This window comes from Panicum hallii, chromosome 2 (genome assembly GCF_002211085.1).
Source record: "Panicum hallii strain FIL2 chromosome 2, PHallii_v3.1, whole genome shotgun sequence".
Taxonomy (NCBI): Eukaryota; Viridiplantae; Streptophyta; class Magnoliopsida; order Poales; family Poaceae; genus Panicum; species Panicum hallii.
In genome coordinates, this window is record NC_038043.1 from 55,649,849 (window position 1) to 55,669,926 (window position 20,078).

At 47.9% G+C, this 20,078-nt stretch overlaps 2 protein-coding genes and 1 pseudogene across 2 annotated transcripts; 1 reads left to right on the plus strand and 2 right to left on the minus strand.

Moving 5' to 3' along the window:
• The first annotated feature begins 1,663 nt into the window (after positions 1 to 1,663).
• Positions 1,664 to 10,756, plus strand: LOC112881341 (annotated as a pseudogene).
• On the minus strand, positions 10,523 to 14,674 carry LOC112880236 (splicing factor-like protein 1). The gene is made up of 2 exons (XM_025944744.1): positions 12,327 to 14,674; positions 10,523 to 11,671 (listed from the first exon to the last, which is right to left on the minus strand). The coding sequence occupies exon 1, from the start codon at positions 14,568 to 14,570 to the stop codon at positions 12,369 to 12,371; it is 2,202 nt and encodes a 733-aa protein (XP_025800529.1). The 5' UTR covers positions 14,571 to 14,674; the 3' UTR covers positions 10,523 to 11,671; positions 12,327 to 12,368.
• A 1,239-nt stretch (positions 14,675 to 15,913) lies between these two features.
• Positions 15,914 to 17,653, minus strand: LOC112881342. The gene is made up of 4 exons (XM_025946004.1): positions 17,513 to 17,653; positions 17,102 to 17,219; positions 16,258 to 16,368; positions 15,914 to 16,050 (listed from the first exon to the last, which is right to left on the minus strand). Exons 1-4 carry the CDS (start codon positions 17,651 to 17,653, stop codon positions 15,914 to 15,916), a joined length of 507 nt encoding a protein of 168 aa, XP_025801789.1.
• Positions 17,654 to 20,078: the final 2,425 nt, after the last annotated feature.

The window sequence follows — 20,078 nt, forward strand, 5'->3', positions numbered from 1 at the left end:
ATCTTCATTTTGGAGATTTCCTGACACTAGGTATCTCCTAAAAAATTAGACTAAAGTAAGCAATTTTACTAGATGAAAAATCTAGAAATAAACAAAAATACCACAAGCATGAGAAGTGAGAACAACTTGCAAACAAGTGTGGTATGCTCATCATTCCAATCCATTTGATCACCCTATTCATGATTCTCCAAAACATTGTTGAAATTTGCTATCACATCACATGTATGAAACACTAGAAAAAGAAGGGAAATATACCTCGTCATCCTTTGCCCTTTTGTTGGCACGTCTCTTAGCTTGTACACCCGAGGTCTCCGCTCTGAGGGCACTGGCACCTGCAGCTAGGCCGCTGGCGGCCGTTGCCGCGCCCAAGCCAGCCGTGCCCAGGGGAGTGCAGGCCGCCCCTGGCCGGCCACGCCCAAGCCACCAACAGCGGCCATGGCCACGCCCTGAGAACCAGCAGCCGCCGTACGAGAAAGCCCTACCCTAGGGTTTCTTGCGGGCTGATTCGAGGAGGAAGACAGCGGAGGAGGTGGAAGGGGGACCGATCTCGTCATCCCGGCGGCTCGCCGGCCACCAGGATGGCGAGATGAACGGCGTTGCCGTCGAGCTCAGGCATCAGAAGAAGAGACGTCGGGAGAGATAGGGACACACGACGGGAGAGGGAGGGGTGTGCGACGGGAAATGACGGGAAAGAAAAAAAAGAATGTGAAGGGGTATGTGTGTAACGGATGGCAAAGATGGGTAACTTCCGCCAACTCCATGAGGAGTTACAAAACTAGAGTTTTCAGAGCACCCCTTGAGGTTCTCCATGGATTTGGTGGATCTGGGAGCTAGATCCATGATTTTTGCGGATCTGGAGTTCCCGAAGCTGAGATGTTTGGCTAGAAAAATTTGGAACGGAGCTGTTTTTTGAATCTGGAGCCGCCTGGAGCTCTGCCAAAAAGACCCTTAAAGGCGCCATTTAGGTTTGACCCTGCTCTGGGATCTTGCCTGTTTGTTTTCTTATCTCATGATTTTATCTTTTAGCGCGTAAGGTTGTTGATGTGCCGGACCGGAAGGAAATCAAATTATTGCATTTCCCTTCAATCACCCTACCTTCAAAAATTTTATAGTATTCTATGTTCATGCTTGCTATTTGACATTGTTATGTAATTAGATAACGGTTATCTCAATGTGGTATAAAACATATTTTTTCTAAGTTTAACACCATTTTTTCATATTATATTTGTTGTATTGAATTTTGTATCCCGTAGCAATGCACAGGCATAGACTTATGACAAAGTAAAAAAGTGACCCTTAGGCTCTTTTTATTAGTAGCTTTTTAGTAGTAGAGATTGATTGTTTGTTTCCAACTTCCCCTCATGGATCTTCTTCTTCTGTTTACTGAGCTAGTATAATTCTTCATCCTCACGTAGGCAGTCGGTACGGAGCAGCGTGTTCCGGATCGGATTGGGCCAAGAGGCCGAATTAAACAAGGAGTCCTGCTCACACACGGGTGGGTATCATATCGGCCGGCCTATTTATACTTGGCTACGGGCGCAAGCGCAACCCCGCAAAAGGCAACGCACAGCCGAGACCGAGAGCCGACCAGATAGACACCAGACAAAGATCGGTTTGGTATATAGGCCCTAAGGTGTCACCGTCGTGCCCTACCCCATGCGAGATGGAGGCGCTGGGGAGGAAGAGCAGCCGCGAAGGGGGAAGGAACGTGGGGAGTGGTAGCAAGAAGCAGAAGCATTACCGACTCCAGCAAGCGCAGAATTTGCCGAAGGCGGCGATTTCGCGATGGGAGAATCTTAAGAGGGTGTTTGAGGAGCGGCGGAAGGAGAAAGATGATCAAGCGAAGCAGGAGCAAGTGGGCAAACAAGCGTGGTCTCTTTCTTTGGGTAAAGTGAAGGCTCCGGCGGGTGAGGGACTTGGTAAGAAGACGACAGACAGACAGGCGCCTCTTCTCTCAATCTTTGGAGGTGACATGCAGGAAACTCTTGGGATGACGATGGATGGTGATGCATGGGCGGAATGGCTGGCCGCCTTTGAAGATCCTCCCGTCACCCTAGAAGCGAAGAAGAAGAAGAAGAAGAAGAAGAAGAAGAAGAAGAAGAAGAAGAAGAAGAAGAAGAAGAAGAAGAAGAAGGACGAGGAGGAATCCATGGAGGAGTGGGAGATGAGGATGCTCACGCAGCTAAGAGGCGATCAAGATGAGGATTTGTCGGACAAGGACGAGGAAGCCAGTTGGGCTAGCTGCTTTCGGGATGACTGGGAGTTTCTACGGTCCGGAAGGTACGGTGCATTCGAGGACAACTGTAAGTTCCCCTTTAATCATCTCCATCAGTTCGTTTCATTTCTTCGTTAGTTGCTGGACCCTATCTTAACTCGATTTTTACTCATTCCAAATATATCTTTTACAACTTCGTGCGGCAAGGATCCCCAGCATGCTTTTCACATCGAATAAGTGATGTGATATTGTTTGGGTTTTGTTTCCGATCTTTTGGTGAGAGGGGATGGAAAACTCGATTGGTGGATGGAGACGATATTCATGGTCTGACTACAGCCTTCCAAGAATGCTCCACTTTAGCAACCGAATACACCACCTCCAATGGCTGCCGCGATCTTGTGGAACGCAACACCCGGCCAGTAGGGCACTCGTCCTGCAAATAATCGAAGAACAAGCAAGAACAAGTAGAACAAGCAACTCAATTGCAAATATCGAAATAACAACCAATCTAAAATTACAAAGGTGGGGTTCTGAATCAAGTAGAATGGATGGTCTAGCTGACACACGCGTCTACAAGCAAGTAGCAATGGCTTAACTTTCAAAAAAACAAAACACAATCTGTTTGTGGTCGCTATGGAGGTATATAAGAAGGTAGAGAACGACCAGGACAAGGTTGATGTCATCTCTAAACCCTTGAACGTGCCCCTCTTGGGCCCCACTTGATACATAGCCCATCGGGCCAAAATCAGGTGACGCAGCATCGTGGACAGAAAAGGGGTCTCTGTAGTTAATCAACGATTGCGGCCGCCTCGAAGAAGATATGGACGTGAGTCCGGATCCATATGAAAGTAGATTTGATAGGGTTTCCATCAAGTACTTGAACGCCCAAAACAGAGTCCGTATGAAGTCGTGGCCTCCATCACAAGTTGTTGCGGGTCTGCAGTCCGAATCCAGCCCTGAAACGTGTTGGATTCGATCTCTTTCTTTCCTTGAGCCAAAAGTGACGTGGTGGCCTGGTGAAGGATGTTGGGAATACTTGGACTTGGTCCCCAATCAACTTCTTTGGTCCTCCATGCCTTTCATGTGTTTTTAATACTCTTTTTGATTCATGTATGTATTTCTGAAAATGACAATGAACACACATCATGGCGCAGCAGCAATTCATCAAATGAATCAAATATAATCATGATAAAGAATTGTTTTACCTTTGAATCAAAAGTTGCCAATGTGGTTATATCCGAGCAGGTGATGTCTTTATCATTCTCCCCTTCTTGGCTGCAAGTCGTCCTCGACTTGCTCCAATGGCATTCAAAGGTGCTTGCTTTGATGTTGGCACATGGAGTAACGGCTATGCTGCAAGGCCACAACCAGCAATGCTCCCCTTCTTCGGGCTGATCTTGTTGCATAAGAGAGAAATTAGGAAATCTTTGCAAGACATTCAGAGTCAGCATTGTATTTGTTCTGAAGTAGCCTGTTGAATCAAGTTATGATTCTGTTGAAGCTGGAAGTTGGAAGGCGGAAGATGGTTTCCACACCTATGGAAGCCGATGAAATTCCTTTTGTATGCTTTATTTATGCAGGCTTTTGTAATATCGTGCTTGACGCTATGAATTATGGGTACTGTTTATCAAATTGTATTTAAGTAACTATGATCAACTCATTTACCTACTTGATGTTTTTATAATTATGTTGTGTAACGGTGTATATAAGTTTAGAAGTGTATTCTAAAGTGGCAATTTGCAAGTTAATTGCGTTAGTGGGATGTGTTTGCTGTGTTAGCTGCCAAAGTGAACAAATATGGATTTGCAGAATTAATTTTTCTTTGTTTCTTATGGCCTCTTGTTGGACTCAACAACACCTTTGTTCACATGTTAGGAATTCATTCTTGAAGATGAAACATGTATGATGAGATCCGCATGAACTAATTTCCATATCACAATTTGGTCGCAGTTACCGTCGAAGGTTCCACCATAAATTAAAGATAGCCATGTTTGTTGATAAAATTTTTCATGAGTGTTTTTTTAAAAAGAATTCCTCAAAGAGCGCGGCCGTCACCTCTATTAAATGCGCCTGTAGATTATCAGTGAAGCAAAGAATGCTTATTGATCTGTGTCTTGTTGAGCTACTTGTTTCCTAAAAGGAGTTTCGGTTTATTCCTGTGTCTAAGTTCTGATATGCTCATATAGTGTCCATGGTGTGATCATTAATATCCAAGGGGCTAACGGTTTTTAAAAAGGTATAGTTGGTAATTTGATGACCACTGGAACTTACTGTGCCTTTTGTGTGCTACGACAGTTAATTGTGTGCCTTGTGATGAAATGCTGGCAGATATCCCATGGGGCCAGGTTGGGATGCAGACATGCAGTAGATCCACATGTTGGGATAAATATTTCTGGTGACATTTCCTGGCCATTTTTCAATGAAATGAATGTTGATGAAAAGTTAACTTGGATAAGAACTTGATAGTTGCTGTTTATCCCGAGTGTGCATGCATATTATTGTCTGCCTTGTGATTAAATGCTGGCACTCCATGGGACCAGGTTGGGCTGCGGCGGATCCACATGTTATGGTAAATTCTTCTGTCCACATTACTCGAAAATACAAGGAGAGCAATTCTTTGAAAAAACTCCATTCCAATTTTAGTAGTCTGAAATCTAGCATGAGCAATCCGCACTTGTAGTTATAGCCAGTTTTGATGTACTCTCTCCATTTCAAAATGTAGATAGTTTTGGCAAATCTAGATGCATTATGCATCTAGATACAATGCTTATCTAAGTGCATAATAAAAATTATGTATCTAGATTCGCCAAACAATCTATGAACAGAGGGAATACGTAACAATATTAATCTACGTTCTGGAACGGAGGGAGTAGTAACAATATTATTTACTCCCCGCTCTCTTGAAAGACCGGTACATTGTAGTATTATACAGAGCTTGACTGGTCGTGTCCGCCGACGTCGCCGTCGAAGCGTTGCAGGGGCTGTGTCCGTGTGGGCACGCGTGTTCTCGCCGTCGTCCAGGGCCGATCCCGCGGCGGCCGCACTCCCCGTGGGCCCGTGGTGGTCCACCACCACGGCGGCGGCTTCACGCTGCTCTCCGCGGCGTTAGCCCCCTACGACGGCATGTGCTGCTGGTTCTGCCGCGAGCTCGGCGCCGTCGTAGTGTCCATCAACTACCGCCTCGCGCCCCGAGCACCGGTTCCCCACCGCCTACGATGACGGTGTGGACATGCTTCGGTACCTCGGGAACACCGGCCTCCCCGACCTCAGAATCCCAGTCGACCTCTCCCCGCTGCTTCCTCGCCGGGGACAGCGCCGGCGGCAACCTCACCCCCATCGCGCAGCGCTGGACGGCCAACGCCTCCGCTGCTATCCGCATCGCCAGCATCATCCTGCTGCAGCCATACTTCAGCGGCAAGGAGCACACGCACGCCAGCCGAGGTGAGGCTGGAGCGCGTGGCGCCGGTGGTGAACAAGCGGCGCTCGGACTAGTCGTGGCGGGCGTTCCTCGAGGTAGCCGACCGGAACCACCCGGCCGCGCTGGCGTACAAGGGTCCGTTTAGTTGGGGAGCCAACTTGAATGGAACGGCTCCATTCCAATTTCTGAAGACGGAACCGTTCCGTTCTACGTTTGTAAGCGGAATAGAACCACTCCATTTTTTGTTTGGTTGGAGAGCGCGGTGGAGCAGAACCATTCCGTTCCGCGTTTGGTTGGAGAACCATGTCATTCAACGTAGCCGGCGAGCGGTGGCTTCGATATCCTCCGGCGGCCCGGGCGGCTCGGGGGAGGGCGGCCTGAGTTCCTCCGGCGCGCGGGGGGGGGGGGGGGGGGGGGGGGGGGGCGGCGCCTGGCCGCCTGGGCGGGGAGCGGCCGCGGGCGCCTGGTTCCCGTCCGCGGCGGGGGGCGGCGGCGGCCCTGGGCTCCTTCCGGCGGGGGAGCGGCCGCGGGCGCCTGGATCCTGTCCGCGGCGGGGGGCTGCGGCGGCCCTGGGCTCCTTCCGGCGGGGGGGGGGGGGGCGCCTGGCCGCCTGGATCCCGTCCGCGGCGGGGGCGGCGGCGGCCCTGGGCTCCTTCCGGCGGGGGGGGGGGGGGGGGGGGGGCGGGGGGCGGCGCCGCCTGGGCTCCTCGGGAGCGGACGTGGATGCTGCCAGCGGGGGTGGGGGGGCGGGAGGCAGCAAACGAGAGCGCTCGCGTCCGGTCGTTTCGGGCGAGCGGTCTCGTTCCGCATCTCACGCGAATATTCCGCACCGGAGCCACTCCGCTCTTCGTTGCTTCCAACCAAACGTGTAGAAAAGGGGAGCGGAGCGGCTCCGCTCCGGCTCGCTCCCCAACCAAACACACGATAAGTTTTTCTTTGTCAAACCTTTGGTCAAAAGGTCAAACTTATCCCTGATCAAGTTTTTGACCCAAATTTGGCGGATAAGTTTCAATAGTCCATCAGATCTAATCAACGGGAAGTCAAAGCTTGGTCAAACTCCAGTCAAATTTATATCAAAATTGTCAAACCTTAGTCAAATTGTCTTATACCGGCCAGTAAATTTGCGCCGCGCTTCTCCATAGCTCGATAGCTAACATGGAGATTTAGACTGATTTAGGCAACTGCCCTACGTTCAGTATGGATGTGGTGTTCTTCGCGTTTCTTGTGTTCAAGTACTGGGTGCTTACAACGGATAAGTTATTTTTAATTATATAGTACAACTCAGACACTCAGAATGCATGAACACTCACCCTCACACTCACCCTTATAAACGCATACGCAAATCCTATCTATGAGCATCTGCGAAGACTAAGCCGGCAAATCGTTAAGATTGACGGAGTCAGCATAGGCGCCTCGCTGTCAATAGAAACGTCGTCTACCACTAAAAGTATAACGCAATTAAATTCTAGAATATTATCTTCCACGAGGAGTCAAATCCACGATATGAGATGTTACTTGAGGCTCTTATAACTATACCACTAGGCTACGGATCTTTTTGCAACAGGGTACTTACAAGTGTGTGTTGAAAGTATTCAGAGAGTGAGAAAAAAGTCTAACACCGTCTTATATAGTCCGCTAGGCTGAGCTGCAATACGAGAAGAAGGGGTACCTCACCTGGGGCCTCCGGTTAATTGCGTCTCGTCTTATCTCGAAGCCAAATCTTATCCGCCGCTTCGCGGCACCGTCCATTGATGGGATCAGCACCACGGGTACCTCAAAGGGAAGCCTTCAAAGGCTAAGGACGGAATCAGCCGGCCTCAGTCGTTCAGACCGGCCCACTAAGATAGAGACGCGACCAAGCGCCGGCCCGAGTGGTGTCTCGAAAGCACAGCGAGCAAGCTCCGGAAGCGTGGCGCTCCCTCAACCCGCCGCCACGAGTTCCGCGGGATCGGAGAGCCAGAGCCGACCCAACGGCTAAGCCCGACCCCACAGGCCCTCAAAGGGAGCACGGGGAGGCATTAAACACACCGTCCCGACACGATGTGCATGCGCGCCTCCTGCCCGACAGCCGGGGCAGGCGCGCCGCCTGCGGACCGAACTAGCGCGAGGCCCCCGGACAGCCTAGCATCTGCGGCTGAGCGCGAGTCCGCGTCGTGTTGGTCCGGCTGACCAGGAGCGCTCCTGCCGGACCCAACCGTAGCCCACGCTCTTGGGAGGCTATCTCCGACCGTCGTTCTTTATATACTTCTTTATATTCGTTATTTACAGATTTCTCTATAAGATTCTCTTCTCTATATCTTATTTTTCTCCAACAACGTTCTCTAAATCTCATTCTCTGTACATTAAACTCTATATTAGAAACGTATTTTGTTCCAATTTTTTATACGTACGTATTTATCATACCTCAAATGCTATGGACATATTTTATTTTTATTTAATCCAGTGTTTAAAATATAAAGAAAAAATAGAGAAGAGGAGAGAGAATCTCTGTATATAGAGGAAACCTGTAGCGTTCTCTATTTTAGAGGACCATTTAGAGAATGAAATCTTCTCTGTATATAGGATATAGAACGGTTTAGAGTCTTCTAAATAAAATTTTCTCTGTATACAAGGTAGAGAACTTTTTAGAGTCCCGTCGGAGACACAGCCTCAGAAGAAGAAGTGTGTGGTCACGCGTGCGCGTCACTTCAGTCCGTCCCATTTAATGCCTCCAATGACCTATTCGCCCCACGCCCCCTCCCGGGGGGTCGGATTTGGCTGTTGGGCCAGCGCTGGCTTCCCGACCACGCGGAGCCTGCCAGGAGTCGGGCGGTACCACGTGCCTCGGAACTGCTCGCTGGGTGCCTGGGCCGTCGTCCCGCATAGTTAGCTTGGCGCCCCCCTTGATCACGGTTCACTTGATTCCGGCCAGTCCGTGAGGGCAGATCTTTGGGGTATCCTTGGTAATTGACCCCGACATTATGCTGGCTGGTTAAGGCCTATTTGGCACAACTACGGAGGTGCAGCTGGGACCACTTTGAGATTATCTAGAGTCCATTTTGATTAAATTTAGAGTAAAAAATAGATGTTTAAACTATTTTATTTTAAACTCTAATTCTGATTTAGCTCCGGAAATTGGCATAGGGCAGTGCCAGTGACAATATATTTAAATCACATTATTTAAACCGCCAGATTAATTCACTTATCCACAACCCCAACAAGCGCCTGTTCAGGTGATCTACTATGTCTAACTAATTGTTGTTGCAATGCAAATCTCATTTAGGAGACATGACGTGTAAAAGCTCCATTGCCAGGATAATTTACACAGCCGTGGATCGCAGCAACTGTGGCTGCGCCTAAGATGCTGCGCCAAAATCCGGCGCCACACTTGTGGCAGAAAAAAGAACTAGCACAGCTGAAAAGCTGTGGCATGCCGCATTCTATTAATCAACCAAGCAGTAGCCAAACATTTGTGGCGACGCCACATCCAAAGCGTGGCGTGCTGTGGCGTAGAACCAAACACGCCCCTGATCTTTTTGCTGACAGGCCTTGCTTCACTGGTGTCCCATGGCATGAACTCGGGTAGTTATAGGAAAGTAGTAGAAATTGCTTCCCCCACAACCCATTCAGCACATCCTTTTTCAGCTAACATTAGCGCTCACTGGTATAAACATGTGCAGTACATATCAGTGACGCTGATAACAACCGATGCAGTAGACTTCTACGCTTTATCATAGATGCCTCAGGGCTAACATGTTGAAAATTGCCAGAGTACGTCAGCCTATTCCATACAATCGGTGAGGGGTTCACACGACCGGTAAACAATTTTTTACAAACTTTTGCTGTTTTTGTTAACATTAGCAGATCCAATTTATTATCACATAACATGGGAACGGAACCAGATGACACCACGGTTAGAACAAAATTCCAGACTTGCGCAGAATAATATTTTATTTTTAGCACATTATTTCCAAAGATTCCAAACCCCACGATCCATAAATAGTAATCATACAAGCAAACGACAGGCACACAGCAAGAACCAACTCCGGATAGCCCTGCTAAATTAATTGCACACTAATACTATACCATGCCGCAAACTAAACCAAACAAAAGAATAAATAAAACAAAACAAAACAAAGAACACTAATAAATGGATGTTACCAAATCACACAGACATGCACTCCAGACGGATAAATTAATCAATGCCAAGCATATACATGCCAAAATCGTGAAACTAAACAATGCACATGCATAAAAGAAAATCTACAGGGGGTTCTCTTAAGTTCCAAAGCATTGAAGCACCGGATATCATGCCCAAGAAGATAAAAAAAACCACACAGGCACACACCTAGAAATTTCTTCTTACTGCTAAGCTACCTTTCATTCTGAAAATAATGGGACACACATTGTTAAAGAAAGAAGTCAGACGCCACAGCCCACAGGACTTCAACTATTCCATTCTATTTGGAGTTAACTATCAGTTTAATAGCTACAAACCGACTGTTCAAAAGAATCCCACTTTGAACTATATCAGCTAGCTGACAGTCCTGATTTAGGTTTCTACTTGAACCAATCATCCAGGTTGACTCAAGGGTTTGATACAAGAAACCGAAGGAAAATAAAACAAACAGGTGCAGTTCATGTTCCACTTTGCAAACAATAGATGAAAGCCTAAATAAATGTTGTAGTGCAAATTGTGTTGGCTAATGCCCAGATTCAAGATCACATCAAACTGCATACGCAGGCAACATCTAAAATACCGTTGGAGCAACAACTGTGAGGTTGTGTCCCAGCTGACATCCATCTTGAATAAACATCCATCAACAATAAATAAATAAATAATATATAAAATAACCACTACTCACAGTAAAACTACCATCTAAAACTAGCTAGGTTCACCTTAAACGGGCAAAAGCAAAGGAGAAAGATAACATATAGGGAAAAAAGATACCATTAATCCTTACATCTTTCCATCTACAGCACACTGGAAAAAGAAGACTTTGATGGGACAGGAAAAAAATAGAGCAGATAACACCTACAAAACTATGTCAGCAATACCAGGCAGATGGTGTAACTGCGACGTGATATAAAGGTAGCTACTGCTTGTTGTGATGACTGACTATCACATTCTTTCACTAGGATAAGAATATGATAATATCCTACTTTCTTTCCAATACATCTAGAAAAAAAAAACTAATCACAGCTAGCTACCTTCCGAACCTTCAGATGAGTCCACAAATATCATTGTGACAGTATGCATCTTGAGCATAGACACCAGACTACATCCTGCATGCCGGCATGTCCTACTTGAACCGCACAAAAATTCCAACAATGTTAAGAACATTAGCAATATAAAAAATATACGCAAGTTCTGCACCAAAGATTCCAGCATGGTATGTAATGCTTTGATACCCTCATTCACACATCTACCAACAGTGAGAAACTCGTTACTGTGTTTGTCAGTAGGAAATGTAAAGAAGCCACATTGAAAATGTTAGTTTCCATAGTACAGTTGACATCATCTCCATTATACCTGATATTCATCAAGCGCTAAAATCTCTGTCTGCCTGTGCCAATCTGTCACGAAAACTGCCAAACAACTTAGGCAAAGATGTAAGATGAAAAGCTTGACAGATTCATCAGATGTCAAACATGCATTTCTAAGTCATATCAACCAGCAAGGGGCCGCAAGCTTTTCTGCTCCTGATGTTGAGGACTGCTAGCACTTACCAAATCAAGGTGAAGAAGAATAAAATATACGAACAATAAATAGCACTTATAAGGGTAATCAAACAATAGAGCATTAAGTGACATCACATGGTAATCTCAAATAATGACAAGAAATATCATAACAAAAGCATTAGTAAAAGGTTCCTTAAAACAGCTCCCGAAGGAGAAGGCAAATATTCCGATGCCTGCTGAGCCAGTAATGCTTCATACTTTCTTAAGCATGCAACCTCTGCAATGGTCACAACAGCACACAGCAAGGTTAAGATGTGAGTCCCAAACTTCCAACAAGAAATAAATCAGGTCGGTATAAGCTCCAAGAAAGATCAAGCCTGTCAAAAAAGTTGAGACAACATAGAAAAGGTGAGGTCTAGTTAGTAAACCATTGCACATGGAAACAGAGGGGCAAAGCATAACAAAAGCAAATAATCTATTGAAAAATTATTTATGTTTATATACTACAGTGCATGAGAAAGTGCACTATATCATATCCTGCAAAAATAATCAGGTGGAGTTCCTTTCTCAATAAAAAAAACTGAAAAATATCATATCCTATCAAAACTGAATGTTGTCTTGCAAAGAGGTTTACTGACTTCCTACCATCCTAGACAAGCAATGAGCATGTCAGTCCTAGCCTCATTCTAAACATCAGGGGCAATTTGGTTTAATAAAACCCTACATGTCAGAAAAATATCCTTATAAACAAAAAAGAGTAGAAATCTTGCACAACTTCGCCATGCATAATTAGTTCACACCATGTCGAGACTCTTAAGAATTTTTATAGTGCAAACTCATTAAGTCGAATGAAATGTTGGATAACATATAACTATATAGCCTATTAGTCTTAACAGAACAATGGCCAAATTTATTATAATATTATAATGAAAAACATGAAAACTGAAGCATGGGTCTCCTGGTGAAATAAATAGCAAATCATACCCAATTGTACCTTCTTCAAATAATAGAAAAAAGATCGTGTTAAGTTACCTTTCGCCCTTTGTTGGAAGAATCACCCAAGCTTGGCTCATATCACTTTATCTCTGAGATAAACTTGTCATACTCTGCATCAGCACCATAGGAAGCTGGCTGGTCGGTGGTGGAGGACAAAGGTGGCGGAGGTGGCGGCACTGTACTGTGGGTGGCCCAAGGTGCAGTTGCAATACTCTGAGAGGGATCAACACTAGCTGGTGGTGGAGGAGGTGGTGGCTGAAATGTAGGATAGTATGGGGAATAACTATAAGGTGGTGGAGGGTACATTGGTGGTGCATTTGGTGCACCGGAGGATGCATATACTGGATTTGGGGCAGTGTGAGTGGGTGCTCCAGAACTCGGTGGTGTTACACCAGGGGGATAATTCTGAGCTCCATCACTTGATGGAGCAGTGCCTGGTGGAGGGATTGGAGCTGCTGGGGGTGGGGGTGGGGGTGGAGGATACTGCACACCATATGGAGGGGGTGCTGTCTGACCTGGTGCAGGGGGTGCAGGATTGTATACGCTAGAGCCCGGTGGCGGCGGAGGATAAGAAGCATATGGTGGTGGGTGCCCCCATGGAACTGGAGCATAACTCCCTGGTGGAGGAGGATGAGGTGCCCCCATGTAGGATTGGGAGGAATAGCCACCAGAAGCAGGATCTGTAGGAGGATATGACGGCGGTGCTGACACTGCCACTGCCGGCTGCGGAGGCTTGCCTGCAACTCTAACTGCAATAACTCTACCTTCAAGATGGTGACCATTCATTGCAGCAATCGCAGCATTAGCCTGTGAGACATCTGAATACTTCACAAATCCATATCCTTTGCTATGCCCAGTGTTTCGATCCTTGATCACCTTAGCCATGACAATATCCCCGAATTGTGAAAACAGACTGATCAATCCTGCATCATCCATTGTAGGTGGCAAGTACCCGATATACAGATTTGTCTCGTCGTAGTCCTTCTTGATACCATTGGCCCCAGTGGCAGCCGCACCACCACCACCACCTGCAGCGGACCAAGGCGGGTTATTCCCACTACCAGCAGAAGCACCACCGCTACCACCACTTCCTGTAAGAGCCAACATCGGACCACCAGATTTTGTCATGGACTCGGGTGCACTCCCACCACCAAGTTCAGCCAGGAAATTCTGATATTCATCATCCATCTTCTTCCCCGCTGTTCCCTTGACTGGACAATCAATTGTCGGGTGCCCACCATCACCACAGATCTTGCACTGCACATCACTCTTAAACGTGGACATCTTATTGGGGCAAGCATACTGCCTGTGACCAGGCTCCCCACATGTCCTACAAAACTCATCGTCCCTAATTGTCCCATTAAGCGCCGCAAGCTCCCGGAGCTGCTGCCGCTTGTGCTCGTTCAGCACCTCATCGACCGGGGTTAGCAGCTTCTCCACCATCCCAGCAGCTGCATCCAACGCCTCCTGAGTCTCTGCCTCAACAAGCACATGGAGGTCCTCATTCTCGCTGGGATCTGGCTTGAGATCCCTCTTCTGCAACAGCTTCCCTTCTTTGACACTACCCTTCCCCCTGATGACGATCTTCGCACCAGTCTCCTTCTCCATCCGCTTCTGCGTGTTGCCCCGCGGACCAATGATGAGGCCAATGAAATTATACCCTGGGTACTCCTTCATGGGGATGTAGAGCTTCTTCTGGAGCTTGGGCGGGCGGTAATCGGAGGGGGGCTTGAAGGCGGGGTTGCGGCGGATGAGCTGGGAGATGATCTCCTGCCTCTCGCGGTTGAGGCGCTCCCGGGCACGGTACTCGCGGGTGTTGATGCGTATGCCGAGGTTGTCGTAGACGGGCTCGGGCGACGGCGAGCGCGCACCCTCGGGGCGGTCGTCGAGCGGGAGACCCGACTGCAGCAGGCGCGAGATCTCGAGGAGGCGCGCGTTGAGGGCGTGAACCTCGGGATCCATCTCGGCGGCAAAGTCCTTCATGAAGTCCGGGAGCGCGATGGCCGGGCGTGGCTCCTCCTCGGCCCACCTCGTCTTGCGCTTCCGGGCCCCGGACCCGCCCTCGCCGCCGGAGTTGTTGGCGGTGGAGTCGTCGTTGGACTGTTCCCAGCGGCTGCGGCGGCGGCGGCGGGAGGAGTCCCCGGCGCCCGCTCCGGAGCCGTCGCCGTTGCCGTGGGGTTCGAAGGAGGGGTCGCGCGGCGGCTCCGACGAGACGGCCCGGGGCGGGTCGGAGGAGGGATCGCGCGAGGGGGACCGAGCTAGGGTTTCGGCGGACGCCATGGCTGCGCCAGCGGAGGGGGGAGAGGCGTCTCGACTTGGACTCGTTTGGGTAAAAAAGATCAATGAAGAATTGGCGGTTCTCAGCTTTCAGGGGATGCGGTGGGCGAGTATACGTAAATACGTTGGCCGACGGGTCCGCTGGAGATATACGGTTTGTATACGAGGAGAAGCGGTTGTGTTCGGACCGGGCTGGGCTCTCGATAATGGACTGTGCCTCGATTAAACCTAAATGATGATGGATGGGCTGGTTATTTTGCAGGCCAGATATATGCAGGCCACATCTATTCTAGTTTCTAGTTCCCTCGTTCCGTTAGGCTCGAAAAAACACATACTTAACAGGCTATTGGCCCATTTAACAAAGTTGCAGCCCACAAAACTATATTTGCCTTGCTAAAAAAAAAAGACCCCACATTTGCCTCGACCCATATGTGACCTATTCTTTCATCTTCCATATTTTCTCCATTCCAATTTATCAAAACGATCTATACTTTAAAATAAAATCAAAATAAAAAGAATCTCAAAAACCCTAGTATGCCGGTCTTAGTATTAAATGAAATCCTGATGGCCACACAAGTGAAGAGTATGGTATAAGTAAACTCTTGTGCTGAAAGCGACGGCAGTAGCTCTCCCGTCTCTACGTACCGCTAGTTGACACGTGTACGTGGGCTTCTATTTTTTACCATGCGTGATGCCAACATAGTCTTTTCCTCCAACACTGATTGTTTTCCTTGCGGCATGCATCCATTTTGGCCTCCCATTCAGTGTTCTCCTGGGCTATGCCTCTATGCGAATCGTTGGTGCCTCCTCAACATTTTCTTAGCTACTGCCGGCCCAAAAGCTAATGCTATTGCGCTATTGCCTCTTCCTTTTTCCCTCTTCGGCCTTGTTTAGATTCCAAATTTTTCTAACCCAAATTGCAAGTATAGCTATGGGTTGGAAACTTTTGAACCCCAACTTTGCAACATAAAATTCCAACTCTTTGAATTGCTTTAAATGAGGTTGCTGAAAGACTGGAACGCCCCTCTGTGCTAAAAAAACACCAGTTACAGCATCACACATTGCTTATCACACATTGCTTGCATGTTTATATCAAATGCAACACTACTCACAAGCTCAGATTTTTTTTCAAATCCTCTGAATAGACAATATTACAAGTTTTGAAAATTGGACCATATTACAAACCGCATGCAACTTCTGAGCAAACATTTGATACAATCAACAAATATCCGAAAGAACTAGCATTAATACAGTTTGTGAACAAATAAATCTAAAGTACAAGTCCTCGGGTCCGCCGCAAGCAAGATTATTACAAGTTCTCAGCAAACTAATGCAGATACAGGTCCTCAGGCTCTATTGTACAGGTGGTCAGCAATATAATCACGAAATGCATTCATCTGTGCAACATCTTCAAAATCTGGGGCATCAACAGTTTCAGGCTGATCAATAGAGGCCTCTGGCGGCACATAATGCACATGTTGATCTACCAGCACAAAGTCATTATCGTCCAGCCCACTCAATCTTATAAAATTATGCAAAGCCATACACGCAACAATAGTCTTCGTTTGCGTTCCGGGAGGATAGCAAGGGATTAGCATCAATATGCGCCACTTTATTTTCAGTACACCAAATGCCCTTTCAATGACATTTCTAAGAGATGAATAGGCATAATTGAAGGTCTCCTTTTTACCTCGTGGTTCTGCGACGTTTTGGAAGTCTTGAATATGGTACATGGTTCCCTTGTACGGAGCCTGGTAACCTGGACGGTTGGGGTACCCGGAATCCACCAGATAGAACTTCCCTACAGCAGCAACTACCTGTAAGTGTTAAGTAATTGAATTAGAAATGCCAAATGTAGTAGCACCTAAGACTCTACATTCAGGTGGGTGAGGAAATTCATCCTTGTACGTAGTCATGGCATCATCAAACACTCTCATATCATGAACAGATCCCGGCCATCCCGCAATGACAAATGTAAAGAACATGTTAAAGTCACAAGCAGTCATGACATTCTGTGTCGTCACGCCCTTGCGACATAAGTGCTGTACAAATTTATCAGCAGGCACTACACAAGGCATGTGGCTGCCATCTATAGCTCCTATGCAGTCCTTGAATTCAGGGTTGAACCGAGGGTTAAGCACCCTAGGATGCGTAGTGCTGAACTCTGGGTCCCGAGGTCTAATGATATCGTCCGCAAGCTTAACCACACACTCCAACACTCTATAGAACATTGCGTGTACTGTGCCTAGTGACCTCTCAAATCTGTCCTCGGCTTGCCTAGCTGAATGTGGAGCACCTACAATCCAGAGGAACATCCCTAGAGGTCGATTTTCCAGTGTCCTTCAGGCAATATTCATTTCCTAACAGAGTATGCAAACTATAGAACATCTCTGCGGTCATTCTAAACATGTTGTAGCAGGAGGTTTCATTGGCTAGTTTGTCTTCTACCCATTCCAACCCGGTCATCTTGGGCACTCTGTATTCTGCCCTATTGTAGAACTTGTCCAAATGGAGGGCATACTGAAAGTACATACCATATATCAATGCAATGTCTTCATGATCCTCCTCTGCCAGCATGCCAAAAAAATCCTGCTCCCACAGCTGCTTCCTACCAGCATCAGCCTCCACCACTGCTGAAGGTTCGTCAGCTTCTTGCACACATGAAATAAAGAGAAAAAGCTCTAATCAGTACATAATCACATATAGAAAAGGAATGATGCAACAGAACCTTGCCTTATGTAACCTACTGTCACATGCACACAGCGCACATACAGTGACCCACGTAACTTAAATATTCATCAACAAGCAACACCATAATAAAGTTGCACAACACAACAAATTAGCACAACACAAGCGTATACAATAAAGTTCAGAACATCACAGGGTTCAACACCCACACAACCACACACAGGTGCATACATGGAATAGAGGTTCTAGTTGCCGACCCCAGATAGGTGTGCAAGGATGCATTTTCTTCCTTCTTCATCTGCTTCCTCAAAAGACTCCATGTCCTCCTCAGAACGGACTAACTTGAGAACTCCAACCCAAAGGCGGCTATCTTCAGCTACCCCCAGCTGCCTAGCCATCTCCCTCACTCGCTTCCTCCTCGCTCTCTCCTGTTCCTCAAGTTGTTCCTCTCTTTTCTGCCTATCCGCCCAAATCTGGTTCTATGCTGCAGTCCTGTTCTCCAGAATGACGTTGAGCTCCCTCATGTTGGACTGCATTGCACGCACTGCTGGGCTCCTGGACTTCTTGCTTGGGCTGCTGCCGGTGCTGCGAGTGCTAAGGCTGCTGAAGCTCCTCTTGCTGCCACTGCTGTGTCGAGTGCTCTATGGAGTGGTGTCGCCGCCATCTTCATCTTCGTCACTGCTAATGGTCTGTGGCCCTTTACGGCGGCCAGGAAGATATGAAGTTTCCCCCTGTGACACACACGCCTTGGAACATTTGTCCATTTCTGGGAGGTAGTCAGGAAGGCCATGCTTGAGCTCCTTCTGCTGGTCCCGCAACAAACGCAAATGAATAGAGTTTGTCAGAAAACATACAAAGCTAATTTAGTAGTTGTGTACACATACGAATATGGTGCACCTTGCTCTTCTCTTCCCACCATTGTTCAGAAGCATTAACAGAACCATTAGAGGAACGGCCCAATCCGGTTTCCTTGATCTGGAGATCACGTATGGCTCTCCATTCCTTCTTCAGTGCTCGGACCTTATTGCCAAAGATTACGTTGTCATGAACCAGCTTTGTCCGTTTGAAGTATTCCTCTGTGATATTTTGCCAACCCCACTTAGACATCTGACCCCTGTTGTTGTAGTACCCCATGTCAATCTGGTCACAATACAGCTAACAGAAGACTTTAGTGTGGTAATCACTCCATTGAGCCCTGTCAAGCTTGTTCTGAAATATTGCACAACCTCAGTGCCACAGAAACAGAAGTTACAGTTGTAAGCAAATAGGAACAAAACATCACAATGTATGTAAAGTGAACATCAGAACGGAACAAAGATGCATTACATGTATTACTACCTACTGGATGCTAACAGCCGAATCGGTTGCAATTCTCAAACGCTAAAGCAAATGTAATGCTACGAAATGGTTTCTAAGTGAAGACATGGCAACAAATCTGCTAACAAAAAATTTTCCCAGTTCGGATGACATACTGTAAAGAGGGAAATCGATCCATATCGGGACTTGGGGTGGAGGCATGCTGTCGTCGGGGGCGGCCTGTTCGAGGCGGCGACGTGCACCATGGCCCCTGGAAGAGCCAGCGTCGCCGGATGTGGAGCCACGTTGACGAGGAGGGACGCGGCCGGCACCACCGGTGCCGGAGTCCCCGCGAGGAGGGGGTCTGGCCCCTCCAACTCCACCGGAGTGAGGCGGACGCAGGCCCAGGGAACCCCTGCCGCTGCGTGAGGGCACGCGCGGCGGATGGGGGTCGATACTGCCAGTGCCGCCTTCTTCAGCTCCGGACTGCAAGATGCCCTGGTAAGTCTCCATGCCTGCCCAGGACTGGCTGGCGTTGAGGTCGAGCGAATCCAGCCTCAGCTGGCTAGCGTAGGGGTTGCTGGACGAGGGAACGCCGAGCATCGGTGAGTACGCCGCCGGCTGCGATAAGAAGTCTCTTGTCTCGCCACCGGAGGAGAGGTTGACGAAGCTGTCGTCGTTGGGGTAGCCGGAGTAGTTGCTGAAACCGGCGGCGTCGAAGTCGTCATGTTGGGTGACGTCATGGGGGTACCCTTCCATCGCCGCCGATGGGGTCAAGGACGGCAGATCTGGACGCAGGTTAGGTGCTAAGGGCTGAGGACCGTGTGGATCTAACTTGAAACACGGAGGAGGCAGCAGCGGAGAGGACGGCGGCGGCGGAGGAACACAGCGGCGGCCGGGGGAGAGCGAGCCGGGGGGAGCGCCGCTAGGGTTTGCGAGTCCTGCGAATGGATACGGAAGGGGGCTGAGGGGCGCGGGCGCGAGGGGTATGGCCGACCACCGCGCGGTGCTCCCAATGATTGGGCTGGGCCAAATACATTCCACCCGCAGGCTAAATTTTTTTACAAACAGCCCGTTTAGATTGCAACTTCAAAATATTACACAAACTTAAAATTTGGCCGGCATCTAAACAAGGCCTTCTTCTCTGCTGTACAGATTCCGCAGCAGCTTTTGTAATTTGGTCGATACGGTGCAACCCCATCACCAGACATGGCGAAAGCGCCCTTCCCTACCTAGTAGATATATGTCAGCAATGACATATGTGACTTGCTGCCTCGGTTACCTTCCGGAAACTATTTATTACAAGTGGAGGCTAGCAAACCTATCCACTGAAGAGTTGTCAGAAGCTCATGTGTTAAGCCCAAGGCCAATACTAAACTCTTGCAGTTTAATGGTGCAACACTGCAGTGTCAAAATGTCAACATGCCTTTTCACAAGATTAAATTATCGAGGTCAGGTGTGATCTTGATGCTACCGATGTCAATGCACAACCTATCTTTGCTGATATGATTTTTTGTCCAAGTTCAG

Coding starts and splice junctions, on each gene's coding strand:
- LOC112880236 (XM_025944744.1), bottom strand. CDS start 14,570: ATGGCGTCCGCCGAAACCCTAGCTCGGTCCCCCTCGCGCGATCCCTCC.
- LOC112881342 (XM_025946004.1), bottom strand. CDS start 17,653: ATGGCTAGGCAGCTGGGGGTAGCTGAAGATAGCCGCCTTTGGGTTGGA. Junction 17,220..17,512: donor TCCTTGCACACCTATCTGGG/GTCGGCAACTAG, acceptor TCATGTGTGCAA/GAAGCTGACGAACCTTCAGC. Junction 16,051..16,257: donor AAACGTCGCAGAACCACGAG/GTAAAAAGGAGA, acceptor TTGTGCTGGTAG/ATCAACATGTGCATTATGTG.